This window comes from Platalea leucorodia (genome assembly GCF_965183815.1).
Source record: "Platalea leucorodia genome assembly, contig: HAP1_HAP1_SCAFFOLD_123, whole genome shotgun sequence".
Classification (NCBI taxonomy): domain Eukaryota; kingdom Metazoa; phylum Chordata; class Aves; order Pelecaniformes; family Threskiornithidae; genus Platalea; species Platalea leucorodia.
Window position 1 is genome coordinate 170,820 of NW_028121414.1, and position 27,715 is coordinate 198,534.

The 27,715-nt window shown below is 57.3% G+C and overlaps 1 protein-coding gene across 1 annotated transcript; it reads right to left on the reverse strand.

The window, feature by feature from the left end:
* LOC309603536 (scavenger receptor cysteine-rich domain-containing protein SCART1-like) lies at positions 1-27,715 on the reverse strand (the record flags this gene model as incomplete). Its single annotated transcript, XM_082338357.1, has 5 exons — positions 1-29; positions 2,363-2,677; positions 2,764-3,090; positions 3,725-3,791; positions 27,659-27,715. 5 exons carry the CDS (start codon positions 27,713-27,715, stop codon positions 1-3), a joined length of 795 nt encoding a protein of 264 aa, XP_082194483.1.

Here is a 27,715-nt window from a genome sequence, read left to right on the forward strand (position 1 = left end):
TTACCTGCTGCTGGTCCCGTAAGAGGAGCCTGCAGAGAGGCGCGGTGGCTGTTAGGGGAGTGCACTCTGCTGACCAGGCTTGTGGTCAGTGCTACTGGGGACGGGGGACCCACAGAGGCAGGGCTGAGTGGGGAGAAGGGCTCAGGGCTCACCCTGCTCCCCTGGGACAAACCCTGTCTCAAAGGGGCTCCCAGAGCTGCCCCAGGACAGCCCCTTCCCTCCCCCCTCAGGTGTCCCATAAGGGTGCAGGGACAGGCAGAGAGGGGCTGTCCCCAGCTGGGACGGGAAGAACTGGTGGGGAGGAAGCTCCTCTCTTGGGCCCAGGACCTGGCTGCTCTCCCCACAGCCCCCACAGCCCCAGCACTGCAGGGACCATGGGCCAGGGGACTGCAGGGGGTCAGCCATGGGTGGGGGGTGAGGGGGAAGGGCCTGGCAGATGTGCCCCCCAGGAGGAACCCACACCCACCTGAGCCTCTGAACCTCGCCTGCTTCTCCCACGCCGGGCTGTAACCGATCTCCTCGTACACGGCCTCAGGGAAGGGCTCCCAGGCTCTCCCAGAGCCTGTGGACAGCAACAGGGCTGGCCCAGGGACAGGCAGAGACGGGACAGGATCCCGCTCTGCTCCCCCAGCTTTGGTCCCCTGGGCCAGCAGACGGCTATCGCCAGAGCACCGTCCCACTACCCGAGCCCAGCTCTGCCATTTCTGTCCTTGCCTCATCCCTACCTCTCCCCATGTCCGGACCCTCTCTACCCCTTGCTGCTGGTGGCCCATGGTCAGGCAGTCAGTGAGGCGGTGCATGGGAATGAAGGCAGCACACACCCTTATCCCCCCAGCTCTGCCTGTGCCACTCACTCACACCTCACAGCACCCCTGGCCTTGCCAGGAGGCATCTTTCCCCGCCACCCACCTCTGCGCCCAGCCCTGGCGCTTCGCACTTGCCCGGCCAGGAGGGCCAGGACAAGGCAGAGAAGGGCCCCCAGGATGATGCAGATGATGATGGGCAATGAGACTCTCCCGCTGGCGGTCGGACGGCCCCGGGTGGGATCTGCATGGCAGGAGCACAAAAAGGGCAGCACCAGCCCTGGGAAAGGTAGGGGGCTGGGACACCCTATCCTGACCCCCATTACACCAGGGGTAGACGACCCCAGGAGTGAGTCATGAGGAAGCTCCCACACTGCTGTGTATATGACAGCCCTTCCCAACATCCCCACCCCACTGCTATCCCAGTGCCTCCTCCTGGGAGTTTCACATCCCAGCAAGAAGCCCCTTCCTTCTGGCTATGGGTCACAGCTGGCCCTGAGAAGACCCAGCGCTGGCGGGGACCCGCTCAGGGGGTTGGTGCTGCTGTCCTGGGTGAAGCTGCAGAAGAAGAGAAGTAGAGCTGGGCTGAGAGGGTGGGTGTGCAGGTACCAGGGAGCCTCCACTCTCACACGCGGGGTGGGGGTGTGTGTGTGTGTGTGTGTGTTCATATATCCCTGATACAGCCCACGCAAATTGCCCCTCCTGCACAACTGGTCAGGGTGGCCAGGACAGAGCCCAGGGCCCTGCTCTGGGTATTGGGCAGGATGGCGCAGGCAGCCCAGGACATGCCCCTGTAAAAGCCCCTGTGGGCCCTGTCTCTGCGCTTGACTGTGCCCAGCAGGGAGCAGGAGCTGGGGGGATGCTGGTGCCCGGGGAGCTCCGAATTACCATTGCAGGTGATGTGGGTCTCATCTCGCAGGTCATCACACGACTGTGGGTCCCAGGGAGCAGAAGGACACTGCCAGAAGGAGCTGTTTCTCTCCCCACACTCCACGCGATCCAGCCAGGTGAGGCCAGACACCCTACCATAGGGCAGGCGTATTTCCAGGGTCCCTCCATCCCCACAGCCCAGCTCCTTGCATGCCAGCGACACCGTTTTGGGAGTCATTGAATTGGAGCAAACGGTCCCCCATTTGCCATTGTAGAACACCTGCAGGCGCCCGGAGCAGTTGGTGCTGTTGTGCAGCCTCAGGGCCATGAAATCTGGGAGGAAAGAGCCCAGAGGGGAACAGGCTGGTCTGGGGCTATGGGAGCAGAGAAGCCTCTTCACCCCCCAGGCCCTCAGCCAGGCAGAGGCACGGCCAGCAAGTCACCCTTTTGCCAGGGGCAGAGAGAAGTCCCTGACGGACAGACACCCATGCCCTCCGCGCTAACCCTTGGGGACAGCTCAGCTTACAAGGGGCCCCCAGTGGGACCGAGGGGGTTTGTGCATGGGTGTCCCCAGGACAGGCTCAGGCAGGGGCTCAGAGGCAGCCAGGGACAGCCTCGGATGTTGCTGGATCTCCCCTTCTCCCGGCCTCCCTGGGCACTGGGCTCCCACCACAGCTCCCAGCACAGACCTGAGCAGACGACTCCTGTGTCCTCATTGTGCCCGCAGTCGTGCTGCCCCCAGGACCCTGCCGGGCAGTCCCAGAGAGCAGCTTCGGCCCCGGAGCAGTTCACGCTGTCCAGCCATATCTGACCGGAGCCTTCCCCAAACCGAGCGGAGCCAACTGCCTCCACCGCCCCTCCGCAGCCCAGCTGCTGGCAAACGACGGCAGCATCAGACAGGTCCCATTGGTCATCGCAGACAGTCCCCCAGCTGCCCTGGTGGTAGATCTCCACTCTCCCAGCACAGCGCCCGGGCCCGTTCACCAGCCGGACCTGCCGGCTCCCTGCAGCAGGAAGAAACCCCAGCTGCCATCAGGGGCCGGCTGCCCACCCAGCCCAGAGCCTGGGGGACCTGTGCAGTGCCACTCACCCCAGCAAATGACCCCCACGTCCTCTGCAATCCCTGCTGCCAGCGCGCTCATGGGCACGGAGGTGTTGCAGAGGGTCAGGTTGGCCTCATGCCCTGCGCACCGGACCCCTCGCAGCCCCACGGGACCCGTCCCTCTCTGAGGCTTCGGGGGGTTGTAGGCTCTCTCTGCCTCTCCACAGCGCAGCTGCCGGCACACCACGCTGGCCTCCTGCATGTCCCACTGCTCATCCAGGACTCGGCCCCACGTCACGCGCTGCAAGATCTCCACTCGCCCGTCGCACCGGCTCCCTCCACCCACCAGCCGCAGGGATGTGGGGCTGCCTGGGCCTGGGGAGAGCAGCCATGCCCCAGCCCTCAGCAGCACCGGACAGCCCACAAACCTGCAGCACCTCTCCAGGCTCTCCAACCCTCACAACCCCCTGCAGCTCACCCGCCCGCCCCCAGCCCTCTGCGGTCAGCTTCAGGAGCAGCTTTCCACGTGCTTGCTTCCCCAGTCCCTGAGCCTTCCTGAGCAAGACCCTCTCTTTGCTCTTGGTGGGGCAGAGCCACCCAACACGTCCCTGCTGAGGCAGATGGGGCAGCTCCCGCAGGAGGGAGCAGCAGCCGGCGGTGGCCTGGGGACAGGCAGCCCCAGGACAAGCCTTGCCCCACCTCAGCGCTGCCATTGGCACTGCTGAGCCATGGGGCAGAGCACACACCCCTCTGCCCCTCTGCATCCCTGGGGATCTGGGCCTGGGAGCCTGTGTCCCTGGCAGGGAGCAGAGCAAGGGGGGCCTTTCCGATCAAACAGGACAAGTTTGGGCCTGATCCCCAGGGTGGGGCAGAGATTCCTGGTGAATCTAGGGTTTCTTTTCTTTCAGCAGAAATTCACCCTGCTGCTGCCATGGGGTCCTCTGCTTTGGGTGGCCATGCAACACCCAAGGGACAAATGGAGTTAACACAGCGTTGTCCCAGCACTCACCTGAGCAAATGACAGCAGCATCGTTCTCGTGGGAGCACGGTGAAGCCCCCAGGGCGGTCACTAGGCACTGTCCCAGGTGAGCTTCAGTCCCGTCACAGTGGAATGAGTCTCTCCAGACAGGTCCCGTGCCTCTCCCAAAATGCCCTCTTCTGGGAATGGACTCAGCAAACCCGCAGTCGAGGTGTCGACAGAGAACGTGGGCGTCCGAGAGATCCCAGCGGGAGGCACAGAGGGTGCCCCAGGTCCCCAGCACCTGCACCTCCACCCTCCCCTCACACGCCATGCTGCCGTTCACCAGCCTGAACCCTGTGTCATCGGGAACAGAGAAAAATGAGAGAGGGTAGACTTGTGCTTTTGCTTCCACTGGAGATGGAGGAGCAGCCAAATGGAGGAGAGCCTGCCTTTCTCCTCCTTCTGCATGATTTTAGGGCTGCAGACAACCACATCACCCCTTCTGTCCTCACACCCAGCACAGCATGGCACTGTCCCGGCCCTGCTCCCCTTGGCCCCAGCACACCCCCAGATATGGAACACCCCACCCTCAGTCCTTACGGGTACAGGTGACACCAGCGGCATTCGTGTGGGTGCAGGGCTGGTCTCTGCGGGATCCCCTGGGGCAGGAGATGAGGAAGGCTTCATTCCCCACACACTGCAGCTCTCTGTCCCACATGGCACCAACACCTTCTCCAAAGTGAGCTGCCCTGGGCACAGACAGGGTTGCGCCACACTGCAACTCCCCGCAGACCACGTCGGCAGCTTTGGGACCAAAGTCTGAGTCACAGACAGGTTTCCACTGGTCCTCGTCACGGATCTCCACTCGTCCTGAGCAGGGGCTCTCCCCTCCGACCAGCCGGACAAATCCTGGAGCAATCAAAGTCCCCGGAGAGTTCCCAGAGCCCTCTGGCTGTTACATGCCCACGTCCCACCTGGTCTGCAAGGTGGCCACAGGCACAGAGCCCCACGGCCCTCCCAGCAGCTCCTAGGGGCTGCTGATGGCACAAACACACCAGGGACACCCTGCCGCTCCTCAGCCATCAGCACAGCACTTGTGGCCTTGCTTCTCTCCCAAACCCCCAGCCGTAGGCACTTCTCGGACCAACTGCCGCCATTTTGGAGACCCTGGGCTTCCTGGCAGCACTGCGAGCACTTGGGGCCCAGGGAGACTGGCCAAGGCACTGTTGGCTGCTGCAGCCTCATCTGCCCACTGAGCTCAGGGCCTGGCTGAGGAACCCTTGGAATTCCCAGTAACGCACCCTTCCCTCAGGGCGGTCTCAGGCTGTTGGGGCACTGCTGTTAGATGGGCCATTTCACGGGTACAGCTATGGCACAGCTCTATGTACAGTCAGTGTCTGTGCCAGCCCCCACTCTGGCACCTGCCCAGGGAGGGGGTCCTCAGCCAGGGCCAGAGTGCACTGCCAGGCACGCCCATCCCCATCAATGGCCAGGCAGAGGGCAGGAGAGCGGGCAGAGGGGCAGCCCTGGGCTGACACAAGCTCCCGGTGCAAGGACAGGCACCGAGGACAGTGCAAGTGCTGGCAAAGCCCCTGTGGCACAGGGCAGCCGGGGCTGAGGCAGGGAGGAGAGGCTGGGCAGGGGGTCAGCACTGACAGCATGGGGCCATGTCCACGTGGGCTGGCTCTCATGGGGTGACCCTGGGAGAGGAATGGGGTGCCATGTGCCCCACCCTGCTCCTCTGCTCAAGGCCAGCGCTTTCCCCCTCTGAGCAGCCCCTTTGCTTAGGCCGAGGGACTCATGCCTGCCAGGAGGCACAACCCAGAAGTCCCTGGCCACTCTGTGCCCTTCCCCGGGGCTGTGTGTGACCACATGAGCCACTCTCGGTGCCTCTGGCATGGGGGGACCTGGCCCCTGGCAATGCCAGACAGGTCCTGGCTGAATGGGAGGAGAAAGATGGGCACCAACAGACACCAAGGGGCAGGGAGGGGGTTTCATCTGAGCCCCAGGCACCAACGGAGGGTGGGCTGAGCCCCCTCAGGGACCAGGAAGGGTGCGCGCACCCAGGGTGGGCTCTCACAGGGCTTTCCTCAGGGACTGGCAAAACCAACAACGTATGTCCCAGCTCAGCAGTGCAACTGGCCACAATGGGCCCTGCTGTGGCATCCACTCATTTCTTCCTGAGGGCACAGCCAGTTCCCTCCCCGCATCCTGGTCTCAAAGGTGGGGAAAGGGCTGACCCCTTACCTGAACACGTCACTCCAGCATCCCAGCTGTGATCACAGTAATGGTTACCCCATCCACTGTGTGTGCAGTCAGACAGGGCAGACTCGGTGCCACGACAGCCAACATAAGACATCCAAATGGGGCCAGATCCTGGCCCAAAGTGTGCCCAGGAATGAGCTTCAACAGCAGACCCACAGCCCAGCTGCTTACAAACCACTGCAGCATCGGCCATGTCCCAGGAGAAATGACACACGGTCCCCCACTGGCCCTGGTGTTTCACCTCCACTCTCCCAGCACAGCGCCCGCCGCCAGCCTCCAGCCTCACCTCCGCAGCCCCTTCAAACAACAAAACACGGGACCGGTCAGGAGAGGGCCGAGTCCCAGGCTGCAGGTCTGGGAGTCGAGTCACAGCACCAGGCTGGGAGCCCTCTCCTCTCTGAGCTGTCCCTGGGGAAGTGTGGGGGTCCCTCCTCTCCCCACGGGCTGTGCAGGCTGGGGGGGCCAACCCCAGCCCTGCTGGGCCATTCACTGCCCCACAGCCCTTGGCACCTCCTCCCATTCCAACAGCCCCCTGCCCATGCCCACCCACACACCGTGCCCCCAGGCCCTGCACAGGGCACCGTCTCACCAGCCAAGCACACCCTGGAAAGCCCCATGCCCCCAGGCCCGCAGCTTCCCCTGCCCACCACCTGCCCTGCCACCACCCAAACCCACACCACCCCCAGGGCTTCCCATGTCCTCAGGGAGCACCGAGATGATCCCAAGGATCCCCCCAACCCATATCGTCTCCTTGCCCAGGCATCAGGCCAACTCTTGTGCTTGACCGAGGCCCCCAGGAAGGAAACTTCTCTGCCACCTGTGGGTGCAGACAGCCCGGGCCCCTTCTCTCTGTGGGGCACAAACTGCCTTCCTGGGGTCGGGGTTCCCCTGCACCCTGGGGCAGGGAGCAGCACACAAACCCTCCGGGGCACCCTGGAGATTGGCTGTACCCTGGGGATCGCTGAGTGCTGCCGTCACCACCTGGGCCACTGCCAGCCTCAGGGGCACAGACCTGGGGAGCAAGGGGTCCCAAAAGGGTCACACAGGATGGGGGAGTCCATAAATGCAGGCAGGCACAGGCTGCCTTAAACACAGAGAGGCACAGGGAAAGGCAGAAGGTCCATGGACCTTCTGACCCTTGTCTCAGTGGAGCCTGGAAAGAAACCCCATTCCCAAAGGGATCCCGATGACCCCACTGGTACCCGCTGGCCCTGGGCTGTGAGACAAGGGAACCGGCACTTACCCCTGCACAGCTGCACCCAGAGGAGCAGCCACAGCACCCGAGGGGACAGGAGTGCCTCCATCCCCATCCTGAGCCTCCTGCCCTTCTGGCACAGCCCTGCTGTGCCCCACTCCCTGCCATGGCTCCTGGGGACTCACGGGGACAATGACGATGGGAGGGTAATATATCTCTGCAGATGCCGACACAGCTGCAGGAGGAGCCAATCAAAGCAGCAGCAGCACCTTTTGAGACGTTGTCGGGAGCTATCTCCCCTCCGACACAGCCCAGCCCTCCAATGAACTTCGCGAGCGCCGTTCATGACCATATATGAGGGACATATGTGTCCTGCTGCGGGTGTCATGGTCGCTACGTAAGGGAATCATCATGGGAGAAGCTGAGTGTGGAGGGGAAATGAGTCCGTCACCCCTTGCACCCTGCTGTGGGGACTGGGAGCACTGAGCATCTTCTACAGTGGGCTCATCCAAGAGGCCAAGGTGTGAGTGTCCAGCCACCACTGAGCTGTGGGAACCACGGAGCTGGGACTGCACCGGGGTCTGTGTCAGGATGGGAAGGAAACAGCCCCTGCCCCTGCTACAGACCCCACTGTGCTGGGAGCAGCAGCTGGGCAAGGGCCTTGGGCAGGGGAAGAGCTCCATCCCAGGAGGGCTGGCTCGCCCGTCCCTCCCTGCACAGCCCCACCCTGGGTCCCTCGCAGGAGCCCGAGCTGGGCCATGGCCTGGCCCTGGCAGCAGACCTGCAGCCCAGAGGCTCAGTCAGGCCCCTGACTCTCAGCCTGTCCCCGAGGGGCCGTTCTTCCCCACAGGCGCATCGGGAGCTGGAGCCTGCAGGTGCACAAACCACAGCCCACATGGCCTCGCAGCGCTCCCCGCGCTCCCCGCGCAGCGCAGCGCCCGGGCAGGAAGTCTGTGGTTTCCTCCTGGCACCGTGCCCAGGCACATCCCTGCGGTGCCCCCGAGCCACCCCCACCCCGACTGCTCCAGCCAGGGCTGCAGGGGCTGCTCCTTCGGCCTCGCAGACACGGGGCCGGGCAGCTCCCGGCCCCCGGCATGCCCCGCTGATGCACACGGCCGCTCTGCACCGAGCCCCACGGCCACGCGGTGCCATCGGTGACGGGACCTCAGACCCTCCTCCTGCCACAGCTGTGTGCTTCTGAGTTATAGTGACGGTGACCTCACACCCTCCTACAGCCACCACTGGGTGCTCAGCAGTTACAGTGACGGTGACCTCACACCCTCCTACAGCCACCACTGGGTGCTCAGCAGTTACAGTGACGGTGACCTCACACCCTCCTGCTGCCATCGCTCTCTGCTCAAGAGTTACACAGTCACACGGGGGTGGGTGCTGTGCACAGGCCTCTGCTGTTGATTGGTCTTCCAAAAAGCCATGTTTGGGTGGGGACTAAACATTATTTTGATGACATCAGAAGCACCCACGCAAGCCCTATGCCTGCTCTTGGCCTATAAGCTGATCCAGTACTCGTGAAATCACAAGCTCGTACACAAGCCATGTGCATGCTCCTGGCCTATCCATCACTCAGCCACAGGTGATGTCATAACATCTAAACCTGCCATGTGCCTGCTTCTGGCCTATCAGGTATTTGGACACCAATGACCCAACAGCCAACCTATCGGCTACTCAGGCACCAGTGACACCACAGCAGCCTACACCACCCATGGCCCTGCTCCTGGCCTATCAGCTACCAGGGCAGCAGTGACTTCACAAGCACTTACACAACCCATGGGCCTCTTCCTGGCCCATCAACTCATCAGTCACAGATGACCTTGCAAACACCTACACAAGAGAGACGCTTACTCCTGGCCTACCAGCTTCTCAGGCACCTCTGACCTCAAAATATCCAGCACAAGACATGCTTCTCCTGGCCTACCAGCTACTCAGGCACCACTGACATCACAAAGACATTCACAAGCCATGTGCCAGCTCCTGGCCTATCATCTCCTCAGGCATGAGTGACCTCACAAGCACTTACACAATCCATAGGCCTGCTCCTGGCCTACTAGCTCCTCAGGCAGGAGTGACCTCAGAAGCACAGACACAAGCCATGGGCCTGCTCCTGGCCTAGCAGCTACTCAGGCAGCAGAGCCCTCACAACAAGCTGCATGTGCCATGGGTCAGCCCCTGGCCTGTTGTCTGATTGCGACCTCACAAGTACGTATCTGCCCATTTGCCATGTACGTCCTGTTGAGGTACTCAGGCTCCAGCGACCTCACAAGCACATACCAACGTATTTCCTATGTACTCGTGCGGTGATATATTGTATATATATGGTGATATATTTTATATATAATATATATCATTAAATATATTATAATATAGCTTAATATAATATAATAATTATATTTTAATAATTATAATACTTATAATAATATTAAATATATTGTTATAATAATTTATTTTATTATAATACTTTTGATAACAAATGTCATAATTATACTAATAATTATAATACAATACAATACCATACAATATAATATAATAATTGGTGTAATATTATACTATAATATAATATAATTTAAATATATAATAAATTTTATGATATATTACAATATCATTATATATTATATATAATGTGGTATATATAATATTGTGTATTATTATATATTATAGATATTATATATTTTCTATATATATATATATGTGGTGATATATATTCAATATCGTGTGGCAAAGGAGTCTTTTATTCCTTGGAGGTGGCCGTAGCCCTTGGGCACGTTCCAGCTTGTCCACACCCCACCACCTTTCAGGCACCCCTCTGCCCTCCTGAAGCCCCCCAACCCCAGACCTGTCAGGGCTTGTTCTGCAGCCTGGGAAAGTGGGGGACCCCAACGTGGCCTCTTCCTTTTGTTTCTCTTCACATTTAAACTTTAAGTGCTCACTCCAGTAGCTCTTATTAAAAACAGATTTTATCCGTTTTATACCTATGTTTTTAAGGTGATATATATTTACTTGCTATAGCTTTATAAATGTTTACATATACATAAAAACTTCTATACTTAAATACATATACAAAAGTATATATTTAAAAATACTGTACTTATTAAATAAAAGTAAAATAGATATTTGTACTTGTACACTTACTTTTAAATACATATATATTAAATAAATGTAGATATTTTTATATTTGAGCACTTCCTGGACCAAATGAGGTGGGCGGCCAATTGGAGGGCTCCCTGAGAACATGTGGATATGAAGGTGTCATGAAATGGCTGTCAGCCAATCACAGTGCAGGATGAAAAGACGTGGGGAATGAGGCTGTCAGAAGTGGCGGCCTCCTTGTAGGAAATGACAGGGGGCTTCCTTTGGGGCGTGCCCCTCGGGACGGCAGGAGTGGTGGCCGGTCCTGCCAGCCAATCCCAGCGGAGCACATGGCCGGCAGAGGAGAGCGACTTCCGGGGCACAGGGCCCCTGCGGGTGCTGGGAGGGGGCAGGGCTTCCAGCGGAAGTGGGTGGGCGGGGCCCCTGTCCCGCCGTGTCTCCCGCAGCAGCGGTGCCCGTGCTCTGGCCTGTTCCAAGGCAGGGATCCCAACAGGCACCGGGAAGGCCCGTGGGGAGGTGAAAATGCTTCTCGGGAGCCGTGGGCAGAGAAGGGCTCACGGTGGGGTCAGAGCTCCCGGCTTTGTGCCCGACATAAGACCTTTCCCCGCCTCCCAGGGCTTCAAGGCTGCACCACCTTCCTCAGCAAAATAATTACAGAAACACCTCCAACAACAAAAAATTCCCCCTTAAACTCCAAAACACCCTAGGAAAAGATGATGAGGGGAGAGAGGCAAGGGTTAAAGGAATAAAACCCTCAGAGTTCCTGCATCTGGTCAATGTGACAGATACACTTGACTCCGAGCCGCACTTTGGTTCAGGCTGAGGCAGGAGCAACAGCCCTCACGTCCTTGGGGTGAACGTGTGAGCTGGAAAGCCCCTGGCTGACGTACAAGGGAGTGAAGGTGTCTTGAACAAGATTCCAAAAGGTGGTTTTGAAAGCCAAAAATACAAGTTGCCAGAGCTAAAATGAAGATATCGTGTCTATACTTTTGATTGGCAGCCAACTACTTCACCCTCTAAATATTACCATCAGGATGGGCCCAATGTGAGCTCTCCCTGCATGGCAGCCGGACGGCAGGCCAGGTGACTCTCCCCTCGAGCAGGGACGCCTCTCAGGGTTTGAGATCCCTTTCCTGAGACTGAGAGATCCTTCCTTACCCAGTATGGAGAGATTCATAGAATCATGGAATTGTTAAGGTTGAAAAAGACCCTTAAGATCATCGAGTCCAACCGTTAACCCAGCACTGCCAAGTCCACCACTAAACCATGTCCTCAAGCACCACATATACCCAGCTTTTAAATCCCTCCAGGGATGGAGACTCAACCACTTCCCTGGGCAGCCTGTTCCAATGCCTGACTTCCCTTTCAGTGAAGAAGTTTTTCTTAATATCCAACCTAAGCCTCCCCTGGCACAGCTTGAGGCCATTTCCTCTTGTCCTATTGCTTGTTACTGGGGAGAAGAGACCGACCCCCCTGGCTGCAGCCTCCTTTCAGGCAGGTGTAGAGGCAATAAGGTCTCCCCTCAGCCTCCTTTTCTCCAAACTAAACAACCCCAGCTTCCCCAGCCGCTCCCCCCCAGCCTTGTGCTCCAGACCCTTCCCCAGCCTCGCTGCCCTGCTCTGGCCACGCTCCAGCCCCTCCATGGTCTTCTTGGAGTGGGAGGCCCAAAACTGAACACAGGATTCGAGGTGTGGCCTCACCAGTGCCAAGTACAGGGGCACCGTCACCTCCCTGGTGCTGCTGGCCATACGATTCCTGATGCAAGCCAGGATGCCACTGGCCTTCTTGGCCACCTGAGCACACTGCTGGCTCATATTCAGCTGGCTGTCAACCAACACCCCCAGGTCCTTTTCTGCCAGGCAGCTCTCCAGCCACTCCTTGCCAAGCCTGCGGCATTGCCCGGGGTTGTTGTGCTGCAAGTGCAGGACCCGGCACTGAGCCTTGTTGAGTCTCACACAGTTGGCCTAGGCCCATCGATGCAGCCTGGCCAGGTCCCTCTGTAGGGCCTTCCTACCCTCCAGCAGATCGACACTTCCACCCAACTTGGTGTCATCTGCAAACTTACTGGGGGTGCACTCGATCTGCTCGTCCAGATCATTCACAGAGATAGTAAAGAGAACTGGCCCCAACACTGAGCCCTGGGGAACACCACTTGTGACCGGCCGCCAACTGGATTTGACTCCATTCACCACCACTCTCTGGGCCCAGCCCTCCAGCCAGTTTTTTACCCAGCAAAGAGTACACTTGTCCAAGCCATGAGCAGCCAGTTTCTCCAGGAGAATGCTATGGGAAACCATGTCAAAGGCTTTACAAAAGTCCAAGTAGACAAAATCCACAGCCTTCCCCTCATCCACTAAGCGGATCACCTTGTCACAGAAGGAGATCAGGTCAGTCAAGCAGGACCTGCCTTTCATAAACCCACGCTGGCGGGGCCTGATCCCCTGGTTGTACCGTATGTGCCACGTGATGGCACTCAGGATGATCTGCTCCATGACTGTCTCTGGCACTGAGGTCAGGTTGACAGGCCTGTAGTTCCCCGGATCCTCCTTCCGGCCCTTCTTGTAGATGGGTGTCGCATTTGCTAACCTCCAGTCAACTGGGACCTCCCCGGTTAGCCAGGATGCTGATAGATGATGGAGAGTGGCTTGGTGAGCACCTCTGCCAGCTCCCGCAGTACCCTTGGGTGGATCCCATCTGGCCCCACAGACTTGTGTGTGTCTGAGTGGTGTGGCAGGTCACTGACCATTTCCCCTTGGATTATGGGGGCTTCATTCTGCTCCCCGTCCCTGTCTTCCAGCTCAGGAGGCTGGGTAGCCTGCACAGCTCCCTGGCTCACCCCAGGGCTCCCAATACAGCCTCAATGCTCTCAGTGCAGGTCCCTGACTTCCCCCAGTTCTCCCAGTGCCTCCCCAGCACTCCCGGTGTTGCTCCCTGGTTTCCCGCAGCGCTCCCACTGCCACTTCTGTGGTCCCAGAGCAGCTCCCTGCCTTCCCCCAGTGCCACCAGTGCTGCCCCAGTGCTCGCATTGTCTCTGCCTGACTCCCCCATTTCTCCAAGTGCCACCTCCGTGCTCCCAGTGTAGCTGCATGGCTCCCAGTGCATCTCCCTGGCACCCCAAGTGCTCCCAGTGACACTCCAGTGCTCCCAGTGCCGCTCCCTAATTCCCCCCAGTGGTTCCACTTCCACCCCAGAGCTCACAGTGAGGCTCCCTGGTTCACCCCAGGGCTCCCATTGTAAGCCCAGTGCTCCCAGTGCCTCTACCTAGCTCCCCGCAGTGTTCCCAGAGCTGCTCCAGTGCTCCCAGTGAGGCTCCCTGCCTCTCCCCAGTGCTTCCAGTGCCACTCCAATGTTCTCAGCGTGGCTCCCTGGTGCTATCCATTTCTCACAGTCACCTCCCAGTGCTCCCAGTACAGCTCCCTATCTCTCTCCATTTATTACAGTTGCACCCCAGTGCTCCCAGTACGGCTCACTGGCTCTCCCCAGTGTTAACAGTGCCACCCCAGCACTCCAAGTTCTGCTGCCTGCATCCCCCCAGTGCTCCCAGTGCAGTCCCAGTGCTCCCAGGGCAGATCCCTGGCTGCCCCTAGTATTCACGGTGGCACCCCAGTGCTCCCAGTGCCTCTCCCTAGCTCCCCCCAGTCCTCCCATTATTACTCCCTGCCTCCCTCTTGTCCTTCCAGTACAGCCGCAGTACTCCCAGTGCCAACGTAGTCTTCCCAGTGCCAACGTAGTCCTCCCAGTGTGGCTCCCTGGCTCTACCCAGTGCTCCCAGTACAGCTCCCTGGCTCCCCCCAGTGCTCCCAGTGCCGCCCCATACTCCCATTTCTGCTCCCTGGCTCTTCCCAGTGCTCCCAGTGTGGCACCAGAACTCCCAGTGCAGCTCATGGATCCCCTCCAGTGCTTCCAGCGCCGCCCCAGTGCTCCCAGTGCAGCTCCCTGGCCCCTGTCACTGCACCCAGTAATACTCCCTGGTCCCAACCAGTTATTCTAGCAAAGCCCCAGTGCTCCCAGTGCCACCCCTATGCTGCCAGCGCAGCTCTGTGACTCCCCCCAGTTCTCCCAGTGCAGCCCCAGTGCTCCCCGTGCAGCTCCCTGGCCCTCCCATGTGCACCCAGTATCAGTCCCTGGTCCCCTACAGTCATCCCAGTAAAGCCCCAGTGCTCCCAGTGCTGCCCCTGTGCTCCCAGTGCAGCTCCCTGGCTCCCCATGTGATCCCAGTTCAGCCCCAGTGCTGCTAGTGTGGCTCCTTGGCTCCCCCCAGGGCTCCCAGTGTCGCCCCAGTGATCCCAGTGCAGGTTCCTTGCTCCCCACAGTGTTCCCAGTGCTGCCCCCATGCTCCCAGTGCCACCCCAGTCCTCCCAGTGACACCCCAGTGCTCCCAGTACAGCTCCCTGTCTCATCCCAGTGCTCCTAGTTGTGGCCCAGTGCTCCCAGTATGGCTCCCTGGCTCTCCCCAGGGCTCCCAGTGCTGCCCCAGTGCACCCAGTATCACTCCCTGGTCCCTCCCAGTCATCCCAGTAAAGCCCCAGTGCTCCCAGTGCTGCCCCTTTTCTCACAGTGTAGCTCTGTGGCTCCCCCCAGTTTTCCCAGTGCTGCCCCATTGGTCCCAGTGCAGCTGCCCGGCTCCCCGCAGTGTTCCCAGCGATGCCCCAGAGCTCCCAGTACAGCCTCCTGGCTCCCTGCGGTGCACCCAGTGCTGCCCTAGTGCTCTCAGTGTGGCTCATTGGCTCTCCCCGGTCCTCCCAGTTCAACCCAGTGCTCCCAGTGCCTTCCCTGGCTCCCCCAAGTGCACGCAGTATCACTCCCTGCCTCACCCTACTCCTCCAAGTAAAGCCCCAGTGCTCCCAGTGCCAACCCAGTGCTCCCAGTGTGGCTCCCCGGCTCTCCCCAGTACTCCCACATCAGCTTCCTGGCTGCCCCCACTTCTCCCAGTGCTGCCTCAGTGCTCCCAGTGCCTGTCTCTGCCTCTTTCCAGTGCTCTCAGAGCGGCTCCCAGGCTCCCCCCAGTCTTCCCAGTGCAGCCCCAGTGCTCCCACTGCATCTCCCTGGTTCCACCCGGTGCTTCCAGTGCCTCCCCAGTTCTCCCAGTGCATCTCCATGGCTCCTTCCAGTGCTCTCAGGGCAGCTCCCTGAATCCCCCCAGTGCTCCCAGTGACACCCCAGTGTTCTCAGTGCAGCTCTGAGGCTCCCCCAAGTGCTCTCAATATAACACCAGTGCTCCCAGTGCAGCTCCCTGGCCCCCTGTGTGCACCCAGTTCAGCCCCAGTGCTGCCACTGCGGCTTCCTGACTCCCCCCGCAGTGCACCCAGTGCCGCTCCGGTGCTCTCAGTATGGCTCCCTGCCTCTCCCCAGTTCTCCCAGTGACACCTAAGGCTCCTATTGCCTTCCCTGACTCCCCTCAGTGCACCCAGTATCACTCTGTGGCTTACCCTAGTCCTCCCAGTAAAGCCCCAGTGCTCCCAGTGACACGCCAGTGCTCCCAGTGCGGCTCCCTGGCTCCACCCCGTGCTCCCAGTGCTGCCCCAGTGATCCAAGTGCAGGTTCCTTACTCCCCCCAGTGCTCCCACTGCCACCCTCCCTGCTCCCAGTGCCACCCCAGTGCTCCCAGTGTGGCTCCATGGCTCCCAGTGCATTACCCTGGTTCCCTCTAGTGCTTCCAGTGCTACCCCAGTGCTCCCAGTGCAGCTTCCTGCTCCCCTCCAGTGCACCCCGTATCACTCCCTGGTACCCCCTAGTCAGCCCAGTAAAGGCACAGTGCTCCCAGAGCAGCTCCTGTGCTCCCAGTGCAGCTCTGTGGCTCCCCCCGGTTCTCCCAGTGCAGCCCCATAGTCCCAAATGTGGCTCCCTGGCTCCCCCCAGTGCTCCCAGTGTGGCCTCCTGCCTCTCCCCAGTGCTCCCGGTATCACCCCCGTGCTCCCAGTGCCACCCTAGTTTTCCCAGCATGACTCACTGGCTCCCCCCATGCTCCCAGTGTTTCCCCAGTCTTCCCAGTGCGGCTTCCTGTCTCATCCCAGTGCTCCCAGTTACACTCCAGTGCTGATAGTCTGGCACCCTGACTCTCCCCAGTGTTCCCAGTGTCACCCCAGTACTCCCATTTCTGCTCTCTGGCTCTCCACAGTGCTCCCAGTGGTGCCCCTGTGCTCCCAGTGCAGCTCTGTGTCTCCCCCCAGTACTGCCAGTGCAGACTCAGTACTCCCAGTTTGGCTTCCTGGCTTCCCCCAATGCACCCAGTGCCACGCCAGTGCAGATGCCTGTTTCCCCCAGTGCTTCCAGTGCTGCCCCAGTGCTCCCAGTGCAGCTCCCTGGCCCCTGCCAGTGCTCCCAGTATCACTCCCTGGTCCCCCCAGCCATCCCAGTAAAGCCACAGTGCTCTTGGAGCTACCCCTCTGCTTCCAGTGCGGCTTTGTGGCTCCCCCCAGTTCTCCCAGTGTAGCCCCATAGTCCCAAATGTGGCTCCCCTCAGTGCTCCCAGTATCACTCCCTGGTACCCCCCAGTCATCCCAGTAAAGCCTCAGTGCTCCCAGTGCCGCCCCTGTGCTCCCAGTGACACTCCAGTGCTCCTAGTGCGGCTTTCTGGCTCCCTGCAGTGTTCCCAGTGCATCTAACTGGCTCCCCGCAGTGGTCCCAGTGACACCCCAGTGCTGCCAGTGCAGCTCCCTTACTCCCCCCAGTGCTCCCATTACGGCTCACTGGCTCTCCCCAGTGCTCCCAGTGGCGCCCCTGTGCTCCCAGTGCGGCTCTGGGGCTCCCCTCAGTTCTCCCAGTGCAGCTCCATTGGTCCCAGTGTGGCTCCCTGGCTCCCCCCAGTGCTCCCAGTGCCACCCCAGTGCTCCCAGTATGACTCCCTGGCTCCCTGCCAGGAAACGGTGTCAAAGGCCTTACTCAAGTCCAGGCAGACAGCATCCCCAGCCTTCCCCTCCTCCGCCCAGCGGGTCACCTTGCCATGGACGGAGATCAGGTCGGTCAAGCAGGACCTGCCTTTCATAAACCCACGCTGGCTGGGCCTGATCCCCTGGTTGGCCCGTACGCGCCGCGTGATGGCGCTCAGGATGAGCTGCTCTGCAGTGGTGCCTGCTTGCCCTCAACTCTCTCCATCCCAGGAGCCCGGCCCAGCTCAGGAGAAGATGGAGCCCTTGAGATGTCTCCAGGTCTCCCAGGGAACCTACTCTGACACAGACCGAAGCAACCACTGATGTCCCCTCTCTCAGCGCTGCAGAGACACTTCTTTCCAGCAGTGTCACTTCTCCTCTCAGAGACAGAGTTAGGTACGGGAATACTCGCTCCTTGTCCCACCATCAGAGACACCAGAGAGGGGCAGGGAGGGGTTTCCTTTACCCATGCCGAGAGAATGGATTCAGATGAGTCAGCTGAGGCATCTCCTTTGGCGTTTGTAGTCCTGGAGCTGCAAGGGGACTCAGCTTGCTCCCGTGCTCCCCACAAACCCCCAGGACTGGTGATTCCTCTTGCCTCAGTTCAGGTGTACACAAAACAGGAACCCACATGGGAACCTCTTGTCTCCGCTCCCATGCTAATTAATGGAGACCGAGGGCAGGAAGTTACACACAAAAGCTTCTTGGCCTTTGAGGTGCCAGAGGTGGTAAAACTACGTGTAGATAACTTCAGGTTCTAATGGAGCAATGCCGAGGGGCAGGACATCATCTGGGGGAAGCCTCTTGGGGGCTGGTGACAAATTCCTTTGGCCACCTGAATCGACAACACAAACTGTCCAAACAGTATGTTCAGGGCAACCTGCGGAGGTCGTCAGCTGGCCACGTGGAGTGCAGTGCAACAGGGAGAGCGAAGCTGATGTCTTCTCCATCAGCTGCACTTACACCACCTCCATTGATTATAAAGTTGTCTCATGTACATCCCAACATTGCCAAACTCATTCTGGGCAGCTGCTCAGCGTCAGGGCCAATTCCAGGCCCGAGGTGCTGCGTGAGATGCCAGGGATCTCCAGCACAATTGTATGGGGCTGGCAAGGACAGCACAGCACCTACAGGAAAGCCATCCCTGTCCAGAGCAGGCGCGTGACAGAAAACCCTGGGCATTGTAGGCGGATTTGGTGCTTGAGTGCAACAAGCTGATTGCCACTGCTGCAGCGAGGCCAGGCCTGTCCCATCTCTATCCAGGAGATGCAGGCAGTGCATGACTAGGAAGCACATCACAGTGCAGCCTCTGCTCTTGTGCCTCCGCTCTGAAACGCGGCAGATTTTCTCTCCCCATCCTTTACCCACTGCCTTGATAAGACGTTCAAGGAACAGGCCAGTGATTTTCCCAGTACGCCTGAATCACAGCATGTCCACACCAAAGGCCATTTTCAGCAGCACCTTGTCCTTCCTCAGCATCAGTCTCACCTCCCCCACAGGCCCTGTCATTTACACCTTTGGAGATTTTCAGGTCCCAGCTCCACAAAACAAAAGCCAACCTGACCCCAGGGCTGGTGATGGTTCCTCTCTGGGTGAGAGGCTGGAGCAGAGAGCCCCAGCAGTCCCTTCCCCATGAACACCTCCATGAGCCTGTGCCTTGCAGTGAGCCTGAGGAGAAGGCATTCAGCTGGAGGTGAGGGCCTCTGCAGAGCCACCTCATAGGACAATTCAGGTTGGAAGGGAGCTCAGGAGGTCTCTGGTCCAACCTCTGTCTCAAAGCAGGTCCAGCTCTGATCTCAGACCAGGTTTCTCAGTAGAAGTCAGCATCCTCATGGAGCCCTCACAGGAGCCAGGAATCTAAGCTACCGCTACAGAAATGGAGAAAAGACATTTGACCAGCTCCCAGAACACAAGCATTGGTTAAGCCATGAGACCTGATATTGCTGGGAACATCCGCCTTCTTGTCCAGAGGAGTGTGTCTTCTGAATGCTTCCTGGCGTATCTCCACACCCATGGGGTGCTTTAGGCTGCAAACAGAACGGAAACAATGCCTCTGACCGGGGCAACCTCAACTTAATTGATGAAAGAGAGGGAGAGGGAGGCATCTCAGAGCTTTGAGGTTCCCTGCTGCAGAGTTAAGGCTTCAGAGGCAGGATCCAAAGTGAACTGTTTTGAACTAGCATAACCTTTAGATCATTTTGCATGGGATGCCTCTCCTCACCCCTTTCAATCATTGGCAGCCAAGAAACTCACCTTCTTATCTTCTGCCAGAGCCTGACCAAGAGATGGGAAGAAAGGAAAGGCCCGAAGCCTCTGTGACTCCGCATGGGTCTAGCACGTGGGTGGCCACAGTCTTATTTCATTGAAAACCCCTAAAGAATCAAGCTGGGAAGTCGGTCAGCTAGTCCAAATCAGTGAGGTCCTCAAATGAGATATGCTCCAGTCCCTTCATCCTCTTCGTGGCCTTTCCCTGGACTCTCTCCAGTGTGTCCATGTCTTTCTTGTACTGGAGAGACCAGAACTGGACACAGTATTCCAGGTGAGGCCTCACCAGTGCTGCGTAGAGAGGAAGGATCGCCTCCCTTGACCTGCTGGCAACATACCACCGTAGGCAGCCCCAGAAACCATTAGCCCTTTTTGCCACAAGGGCGTATTGCTGGCTCACGTTCATCCTGGTGTTCACCAGGACCCACAGGGTCTCTTGTGTAGAGCTGCTTTGCAGCTGTGCAACCCACAGAATATATTGATGCCTGAGGTTGCTCCTCCTCAGGCGCAGGACTTTGCACTTCCCCTTGTTGACCTTCCTGAGGTCCACAGCATTATGACTCTGGTGTCTCAGCCACTCCTCCCAGCTTTGTGCCATCAGCAAACTTGTTGAGGGTACACTCTGCCCCATCTTCCAGATCATTAAAGAAATTGTTCAAGAGCATCAGAGCCAGAACTGACCCCGAGGGTACACCACTACTTGCTGTCCTCCAGCGAAACTTCATGCCACTACTCAGCACCCTCTGAACCCGGCTGTTCAGCCAGTTTTCAATCCTCCCAACGTCTGCTTCATCAGCTTCTATGACAGTGTTGAAAATCTTCCTGAACTCTCGGTAGACAGCATCCACCGCTCTCCCCTTGTATACCAGCCCAGTCATTTCATCATTGATGCTTATCAAGTTGATCAAGCCATGAGTAACCCTCAGTGAATTCATGCTGACTACTCCTGATGATTTTCTTGTCCTTCGTGTGCCAAGAAATGGTTTCCAGGATTCCCTGCTCTATCATCTTCCAAGGGATGGAGGTGGGACAGGCTGGCCTCTAGTGCCCTGGGTCGTCCTTCTTGCCCTTACTGAAGACAGGAGTGACATTTGCTTTCTACCAGTCTTTGGGCCCTTCTCCCAATCACCAGGATCCATCAAAGACCATTGAGAGTGGCCTCACAATGACATCTGCCAGCACTCGTAAGTACTTGTGGGTGAATCCCATAAGGGCCCACAGGCTTACGCATGTCTCATTTGCTTAAAGATTGCCTGACCTGATCCTCTTCCACCAAGGGTACGTCTGCCTTGCTCCTGCCTTTCCTCCTGGCCTCTGGGACCTGGGACTCATGAAGGCCGGTCTTGCTAGGAAAGACTGGGACGAAGAAAGCAGTCAGTACCTCAGCTTTTTCCATGGTACGTGTAACCAGATCCCACGTCTCATTCAGCAGTGGACCCACATTTTCCCTAGCCTTCCTTTTATCACCTATGTACTTATGGAAGTTCTTCTTGTTGCCCTCGACATATTAACCAGCTTTATTGGACCCCTCTTCCCCTCAGGGCCTTATCCTATGGGCTTCTTCCAAGCAGATCCTTGAAGAGGCCAAGGTCTGCTCTGCTGAAGGCCAGGGATGTGAGCTTGCTTTTCACCCTCTTCCCTGCCCTCAGGATCCCCAACTCCACCATCTTTTGGTTACTGCAGCCAAGGTTGTCTTTGACCTTCACATTCCCCCGTGAGCCCCTCCTTTGACCTTCACATTCCCAGCAGAGCACCTCTCCTTGTTGCCTCCTCCATCACTTGGAGGAGGAATTTATCTTCAGTGCACTCCACGAACATCCTGGGTTGCTTATGTCCTGCCGTATTGTCCCTCCAGCAGCTATCGGGATGACTGAAGTGCCCCATGAGGACCAGGGACTGCGCACTTGAGGCTGCAAACTGGTCAGGTCAGACACCCGCTATAATGTCACCTTTACCTGTCCTCTCTTTAATCCTCACCCATAAGCTCTCATTTGGCTCCTTATGAATCCCCAGGCTGAGCTCCACATACTCCAGCTGCTCTCTCACATAAGGGGAAGCTCCCCATCCTCGTCTTCCCAGCCTTTCCTTTGGAAAGAGCCTGTGTGCTTACATTGCAATGCTCCAGTCATGGGAGCCATCCCACCACTCCTCCGTGATCCCACCAAGATTGTAGCCCTCAACTACACACAGGTCTCTATTCCATCAGGTTTACTCCTCATGTTGCGTGCATTGATCCGGTCTGATTGTCAGGCTCGGGGAAGGTTTGTAATGATCCCAAGGGTGAAATGAAGACACAAACGAGGTCATATGCCGCCAATCAGACGTTTTATTGGGTAAATATAAAAGAGTAAAGCAATAGGAAAGGCAGGAAATATTAGGAGGAAATTAAGCAAGCATCCAGAGAGAGAGAAGCAAAGGATAGTCACCACCATGGATCCAGCGGCGTCCCGTTGGTCCTGTCTTCAGTTTTTTGGTGGTGGATGGCCACACTCAGGTTTCGTTGTGCCGTCTTTTATCTGGTGTTGGAGAGGGAGTTTGCCCTCTCGTTTCTGTTTGGTTACCCAGGGCGACATCACGTACCCAACACATGCACATCTACTGGTGGGGCAAGCGGCCTGACCAGATACCAGTTGGTGTCCTATTCTTGGTGGTGCCCGATAAGCCAAAGAATGGCCTGCTGCTTCAGCAAGTTTGCACAGGCTTCCTTGCAAGACGGTGCTACCTGATAAGCCAAAGAGTGGTCTGCCCTCGGGTCTTGTCAGACAAAAGAGTGGTCTACTGTCCGGTCTTATCAGATAAACACACAAGCAAGCTTTGAGACAATTGTTCTTAACACTTCAAGTCTCTTACAGGAGGGCAACAGGCAAGCAAAGCCAGGCCCAGTGGGTAAAGGGAAACCAGGGGTGGGCTTCTTGAATGAGAGGGATTGAGGATGACCAAAGGGAAGAACCTGGGAGGGGGGAAACAGGGAATAGGAAGGTTGGAGGTGAAGCAAAGGGTACAACCAGGGCTGTTTGCGGGCACCTGTCAAGTAGCCCTCAATCTCAGCAGGGAATCAGCATGGCTGGGCACACCTCTGATGGGCCTGCACAGGAATGCAGACGGCTTGGGGAGCAAACAGGAGGAATTAGGAGTCTGTGGGCAGTTCTTGAGCTGTGTTCTCACTTAGGTATCAGGGACGTGGTCAGATAGCTCACACCACTGGAGCTTGGCCATGGATGGAAGCTGCCTCTTTAGGAAGGATGGGGCAGGTCAGTGAGGAGGGGAAGGTGCCCTGTCTGTGGGCGAGCAGAAGGAAAGCATGGAGCTCTGCTAGTGACAGGTGAGGAGCCAGGTGAGAGCCGATGGATCAGGATTAGTGGGCAGAGCAACATTACCACAGGTAATGTTGTAGTTGGTGTCTGCTGTGGACCAACTGTACTAGGAAGAAGCAACAGATGAGGCCTTCTTCCGACAAGTAGAAGCAGCTTCTCATTTGCAGGCCCTGGTCCTCGTCGGGGACATTACCCAGCTGGACATCTGCTGGAGGGGCAGCACAGCAGGGCACAAGACACTCAGGAGGTTTCTGGAGGGCACCAAGAACCTCCCGAGCATTCAGAGAGGGTGTTAGGAAAGCCAAAGCCCATCTCGATCTCAATCTGGTAATTCCATCTGGACATGAAGGGCATCAAGAAAGGATTTAACAACGATGCCAGCAGCAAAAGGAAGGCTCGGGAAAATGTGGGCCTGCTGCTAGATGGGGTGGGACCCCTGTGACAGAGAACACAGAAGAGGTCAAGGTACTCCACGCCTTCTTCCACTCTGCGTTTACTGGTAAGACCAACCTTCAGGAATCCCAGGCCCCCAAGACCAGAGGCAAGGAGCAAGGAAGACTTACCCTTGGTGCAGGAGTCTCAGCTTAGGGAACATTGAAACAAACGGCACATGCATAAGTCCTTGGGACCTGAGGGGATGCACTCATGAGTGCTGAGGAAGATGGCTGATGTCCTTGTAAGGCCCCCTGAAATCATGTTTGAAAGGTCAAAGGGATTTGGTGAGGTTCCTGATGATGTGAAGACAGCAAATGTCTTGTCTTGAAGCACGGCAAGAAGGAGGATGCAGGGACTTAGCAACAACTAACACATCAGTGTGTTATCAACATTACTCTCATACTAAATCCAAAAGGCAGCACTATACCAGCTACTAGGAAAAAATTTAACTCTTTCCTAGCTGAAACCAGGACAGCTGGTATTTTTGTCTCTGAGGCAATTTCCAGCCCAGGTCATCTCTGCTCTGAGCTCTCCCTAACCCTCCTCTCATCTACCTGGCCGTTCCTCGCCCCCTCCCCACCACCCCTGCAGGGCCCCGAGCTGGCAATGCTGCTCTGCAGGGTGATTTGGCTGTGGTGCCTGGGGTCACAGGGCGACTCCACACTGGCCTTGCTGCTCAGGGTGTGGGGCAGCTCCAGCTGGATGGGGATGGCTGCTGCTCATCTCCCCACTGCACTGGGGAGATCCCGTTTTATTACAGAGAGGCTATGGGGCAGTCAGCTCCGCCCCAGTGTTAGACACACTCTTACCCAGGCTCCAGGTGAGACAGAGCAGGTTCATGCCTCTGGAGAAGCGAGACAAATCCAAACATTTCTCTAGGAACACCATAACCACAAGTAACAATAATGGTAAAGTTAAATGATAATGACCAAAACAATGGTAATACACCAAAGCACCAGGTTTGGATGGGATATCCTGGGAGTCGTTTGTGGAGAGAGATGGAGAGTTGATCACTATTGCAGAAACTTTTATGCAAGCCCTTTCCTAATTCCACCCTTGAGCTCGTGGTTCCTCATGCTGTATATGAGGGGGTCACTGCTGGAGGCACCACTGAGTACAGAGCTGCCATCACCAGACCCAGGGATGGGGAGGAGATGGAGGGGGCCTTCAGGTGCTGATAAAGAGGGAGACCACGGCCAGGGGAGGAGGCACGCGGAAAAGGCTTTGTGCTGTCCCTGCTCCCAGGGGATCCTCAGCACAGTCGTGCACATTTTCCCACGAGACCCAGGAGGGTCCCGCAGTGGATTTTTGGAGAAGGGTTGTGCAGCCTGGAAGCACAGGGAGGCGGGAAAGTTCTCACGTCAGGCACAGACACTGAAGCTCTGACACCGCAGTGACCCGTTCTCTGACAGCGGTTCAAAGGAGCATTTTTACCTCACCACGGGCCTTCCTTGTGCTCGTTTGGGTCATGGCCCTGGAACACGCCAGGAGCACAGGCACCACCGCCACCGGAGGGCAGACACGTGCCATGCCCCGCCCACCAGCTGCCAGCAGAAGTCCCGCCCCTTCCCAGCTGCCTCAGGGGCCATTTGCCCCGGAAGGCACTCCCCTCTACTGGTCACGTGCTTGGTTGTGATTGGCTGGAAGGAGCAGCCACCCCTTCTGGTTGACCTGGAAGTACATCTGACCCAGAAGGCTCTTCCCCTGCATACACCGGGGCTGCCATTTTGTTTTGGGCGCCATTTTGTTTAGGCTGCCATTTGGGGCGTGGTGGTGCCATTTTATGACGTGGTGCCACCATTTGACGACAGTGAGCTGCCATGATCTTAAACATCACACTGCTCTGTGGTTGGCTGACAGCAATTGCTTGAGAGCATCAAACCCACGTCTTCTCAGGAAATCCTGTGATTGGCTGGCAAGAGGAGCCTCCCCTCCCGCTGCGCCCAGAAGCAGTCGGCAAGGGAAGCCCCCTGTCATTACGTACAGGGAGGCCACCACTTGTGACAGCCTCATTCCCCACAGGTTCTCATACTGCACTGTGGTTGGCTGGCAGCCATTTCTTTGACACTGTCAGACCCATGTGTTCCCGTGCAGCCCTTTGATTGGCTGCCTGCCTCCTTTGGGCAAGGACGTGCTCAGATAGAAAAATATGTACATTTATATACAATATAAACATTTTTAGAAATATATCTAAAACTGACTGTACAAATAAGTATAACTATATGTTTATTTATTTATGACTAGATACAATATTTTAAATACATATACCTCTATAAACATATACATGTGTATGCATTTATATAGATATATGTAAACATTTATAAAGGCAGAGAAATTGAATCTATATAGCCATTGCAACATATGTATAAAATGGATAAAACCTTCTTTAATAAGAGCTACTGGAAGGAATAATCAGAGTTTAAATGTGAATAGAAAGCAAAGTACAAGGGTGGGTCGAGGTCCCCCACTTTACCAGGCTGCAGAAGCAGCCCAGACATGGGCTGGGGTGGGGGGAATGTCAAGAGGGTGGGGAGGACACAGCCAAGCTGGAACATGCCCGAGGGCTATGGCCCCCTCCCAGGAGGCCACCAAGGGGCCCTTGGCACAAATCCTGTCAGCATACAAAGAAGAGCCCAATCCTGTGAATTGGCCTAGGAGGACCCCACATCCCAGCCCGGCCCAGCAGGATGGCCACGCAGGGTGAACTGGGGAGGACTCTCAGCTTTTCTCTCTGCTGCAAGACACAGGCAACGCTGTCTGCGAACATGAAAAAAAAACAGGACAAAATGCCAACTTCAGAAGAATATGTGCATGGGGACCATATGGAGAAGACCCACAGAGGATCTGAGCAAAGACCATGTGAACGAGAGGAACTAGCCAATGAGCCCATGAACAGCAAACTGGATTTTGAGGTGCCAAAGAGAGGGGAAGGGTGCTGGTGGGGAACTCCCTTTCCCCAGGGTTGTGGGGGATCTGACAGCTACCTGTAAGACCAGTGTGGGGTGTGGGCTCGTGATACATGTGATTCCTTGTCCTGAGGTTGATAATCTGACTGAATGCTTCAAAAAGCCTTGGCTGACTGAGTGAGGGGAGAAGTCAGGAGTGTGCTGGGACTTGTCCAGGTCCACCTGAGCCAGACCAGGCAAACCCAGCATCCTGTGTCTATGTCATGTCAAAGGATGGGGAAGGGAGTGGTGCTGGTGGATGGAAATGTATTGAATACTGTAGGATCTGAGCAGGATGCACACAGTATGGAATGAGGGGTAGAGATTTTACTGGGTCTGGCTGGGATGAAGTTAATTTTCTTCTTAGCAGCCCCTGTGGTGCTGTGCTTTGCCTTGGTGGCCAAAACAGCTTTGACAGCACACCGACACTGTAGCTATTGCTGAGCAGTGCTTGCAGAGCGTCAAGGCATTCTCAGTTTCTCTCTCTGCCCTGACAATGAGGATGAAAGCCAGGATAGCTGACCCCAGCTGACCAAATCGATATTCCATGCCATATGATGTCATGGTCAGCAATAAGACTGGGGAGGAGGGTGTGTTCTCGTAAATATCCTTTGCTCAGAGACTGGCCAGGCATCGATCTTCTGCTGTGAGATCCACTCCTCCACATATTAAACTGTCTTGCGCTGAACGAGGCTGCATTTGGGATGGGGCAAGGCCCCATCTGGCTGGAGCAGGTGGAGTGCCGGGGGACGGAGCTGTCCCTGCAGGACTGCTGGGCCCGGCCCGGGGATGGCGGTGCTTGCCGGCATAAGGAAGACGCTGCTGTGCGCTGCTCAGGTGAGCGGCAGGGCAGTGACCTCTTGTTCAGGTGTTGGCAGGAAGCTAGAGAAGGCCGTTCACCCACTTGGTCCTGGCATGGGCCCTGACCTCCCAAGAGCGAGACCATTCCTGCAGAGTGCAGGAGCCTGGTGCCAGGTGGGCAGCAGCCTCAGTGGAGCTGGGTGTCCTCAGGCCACTGCCTGGGGGGCCCTGCAGCCCCAGGGCTGTCCCCTGGGCTGCCTGTGCCACCCTGCCTGCTGCCCAGAGCAGAGGCCGTGGGCCCTGTCCCGGCCTCCCTTTCTAGCACTACTTTCTAGCACTACAGTTTGGGTGGGGTGTGTCAGGGACATCTCCAGACACACCCAGGGCGTGTTGGGAAGGAGGCTCCCCAGTACCCGCACACCCGTCCTCTCAGCCCAGCTCTCCTTTTCCTCCTCTGCAGCTCCAGCCAGGACAGCAGCATCCCCACCCTGAGCAGGTAACTTGTCCTCCCGCCCGAGGCTGGGTATCCCCATCACCAGGCTGTGACCCACAGCTGGATGGAAGGGGCTCCTTGCTGGGGTGTGAAGCTCCCAGGAGGAGGCACTGGGGTGGTGGTGGGAGAGTTGGGGAGGTCTGTAATTTCCTCAGCAGGGTGGAAGCTTCCCCATTACTCAGCCCTGGGGTCCTCCACCCTCTGCTGCCTTGAGTGATGGGAGTCAGGACTGGTGCTGCCCCCACCTCTCCCAGGCCTCGTGTTGCCCCTTCCATGTTCTTGCCCATGCAGCTCCTACCCGAGGTTGTTTGACCAGCAGCGGGAAAGTCTCAGTTCCCATCATCATCTGCATCAT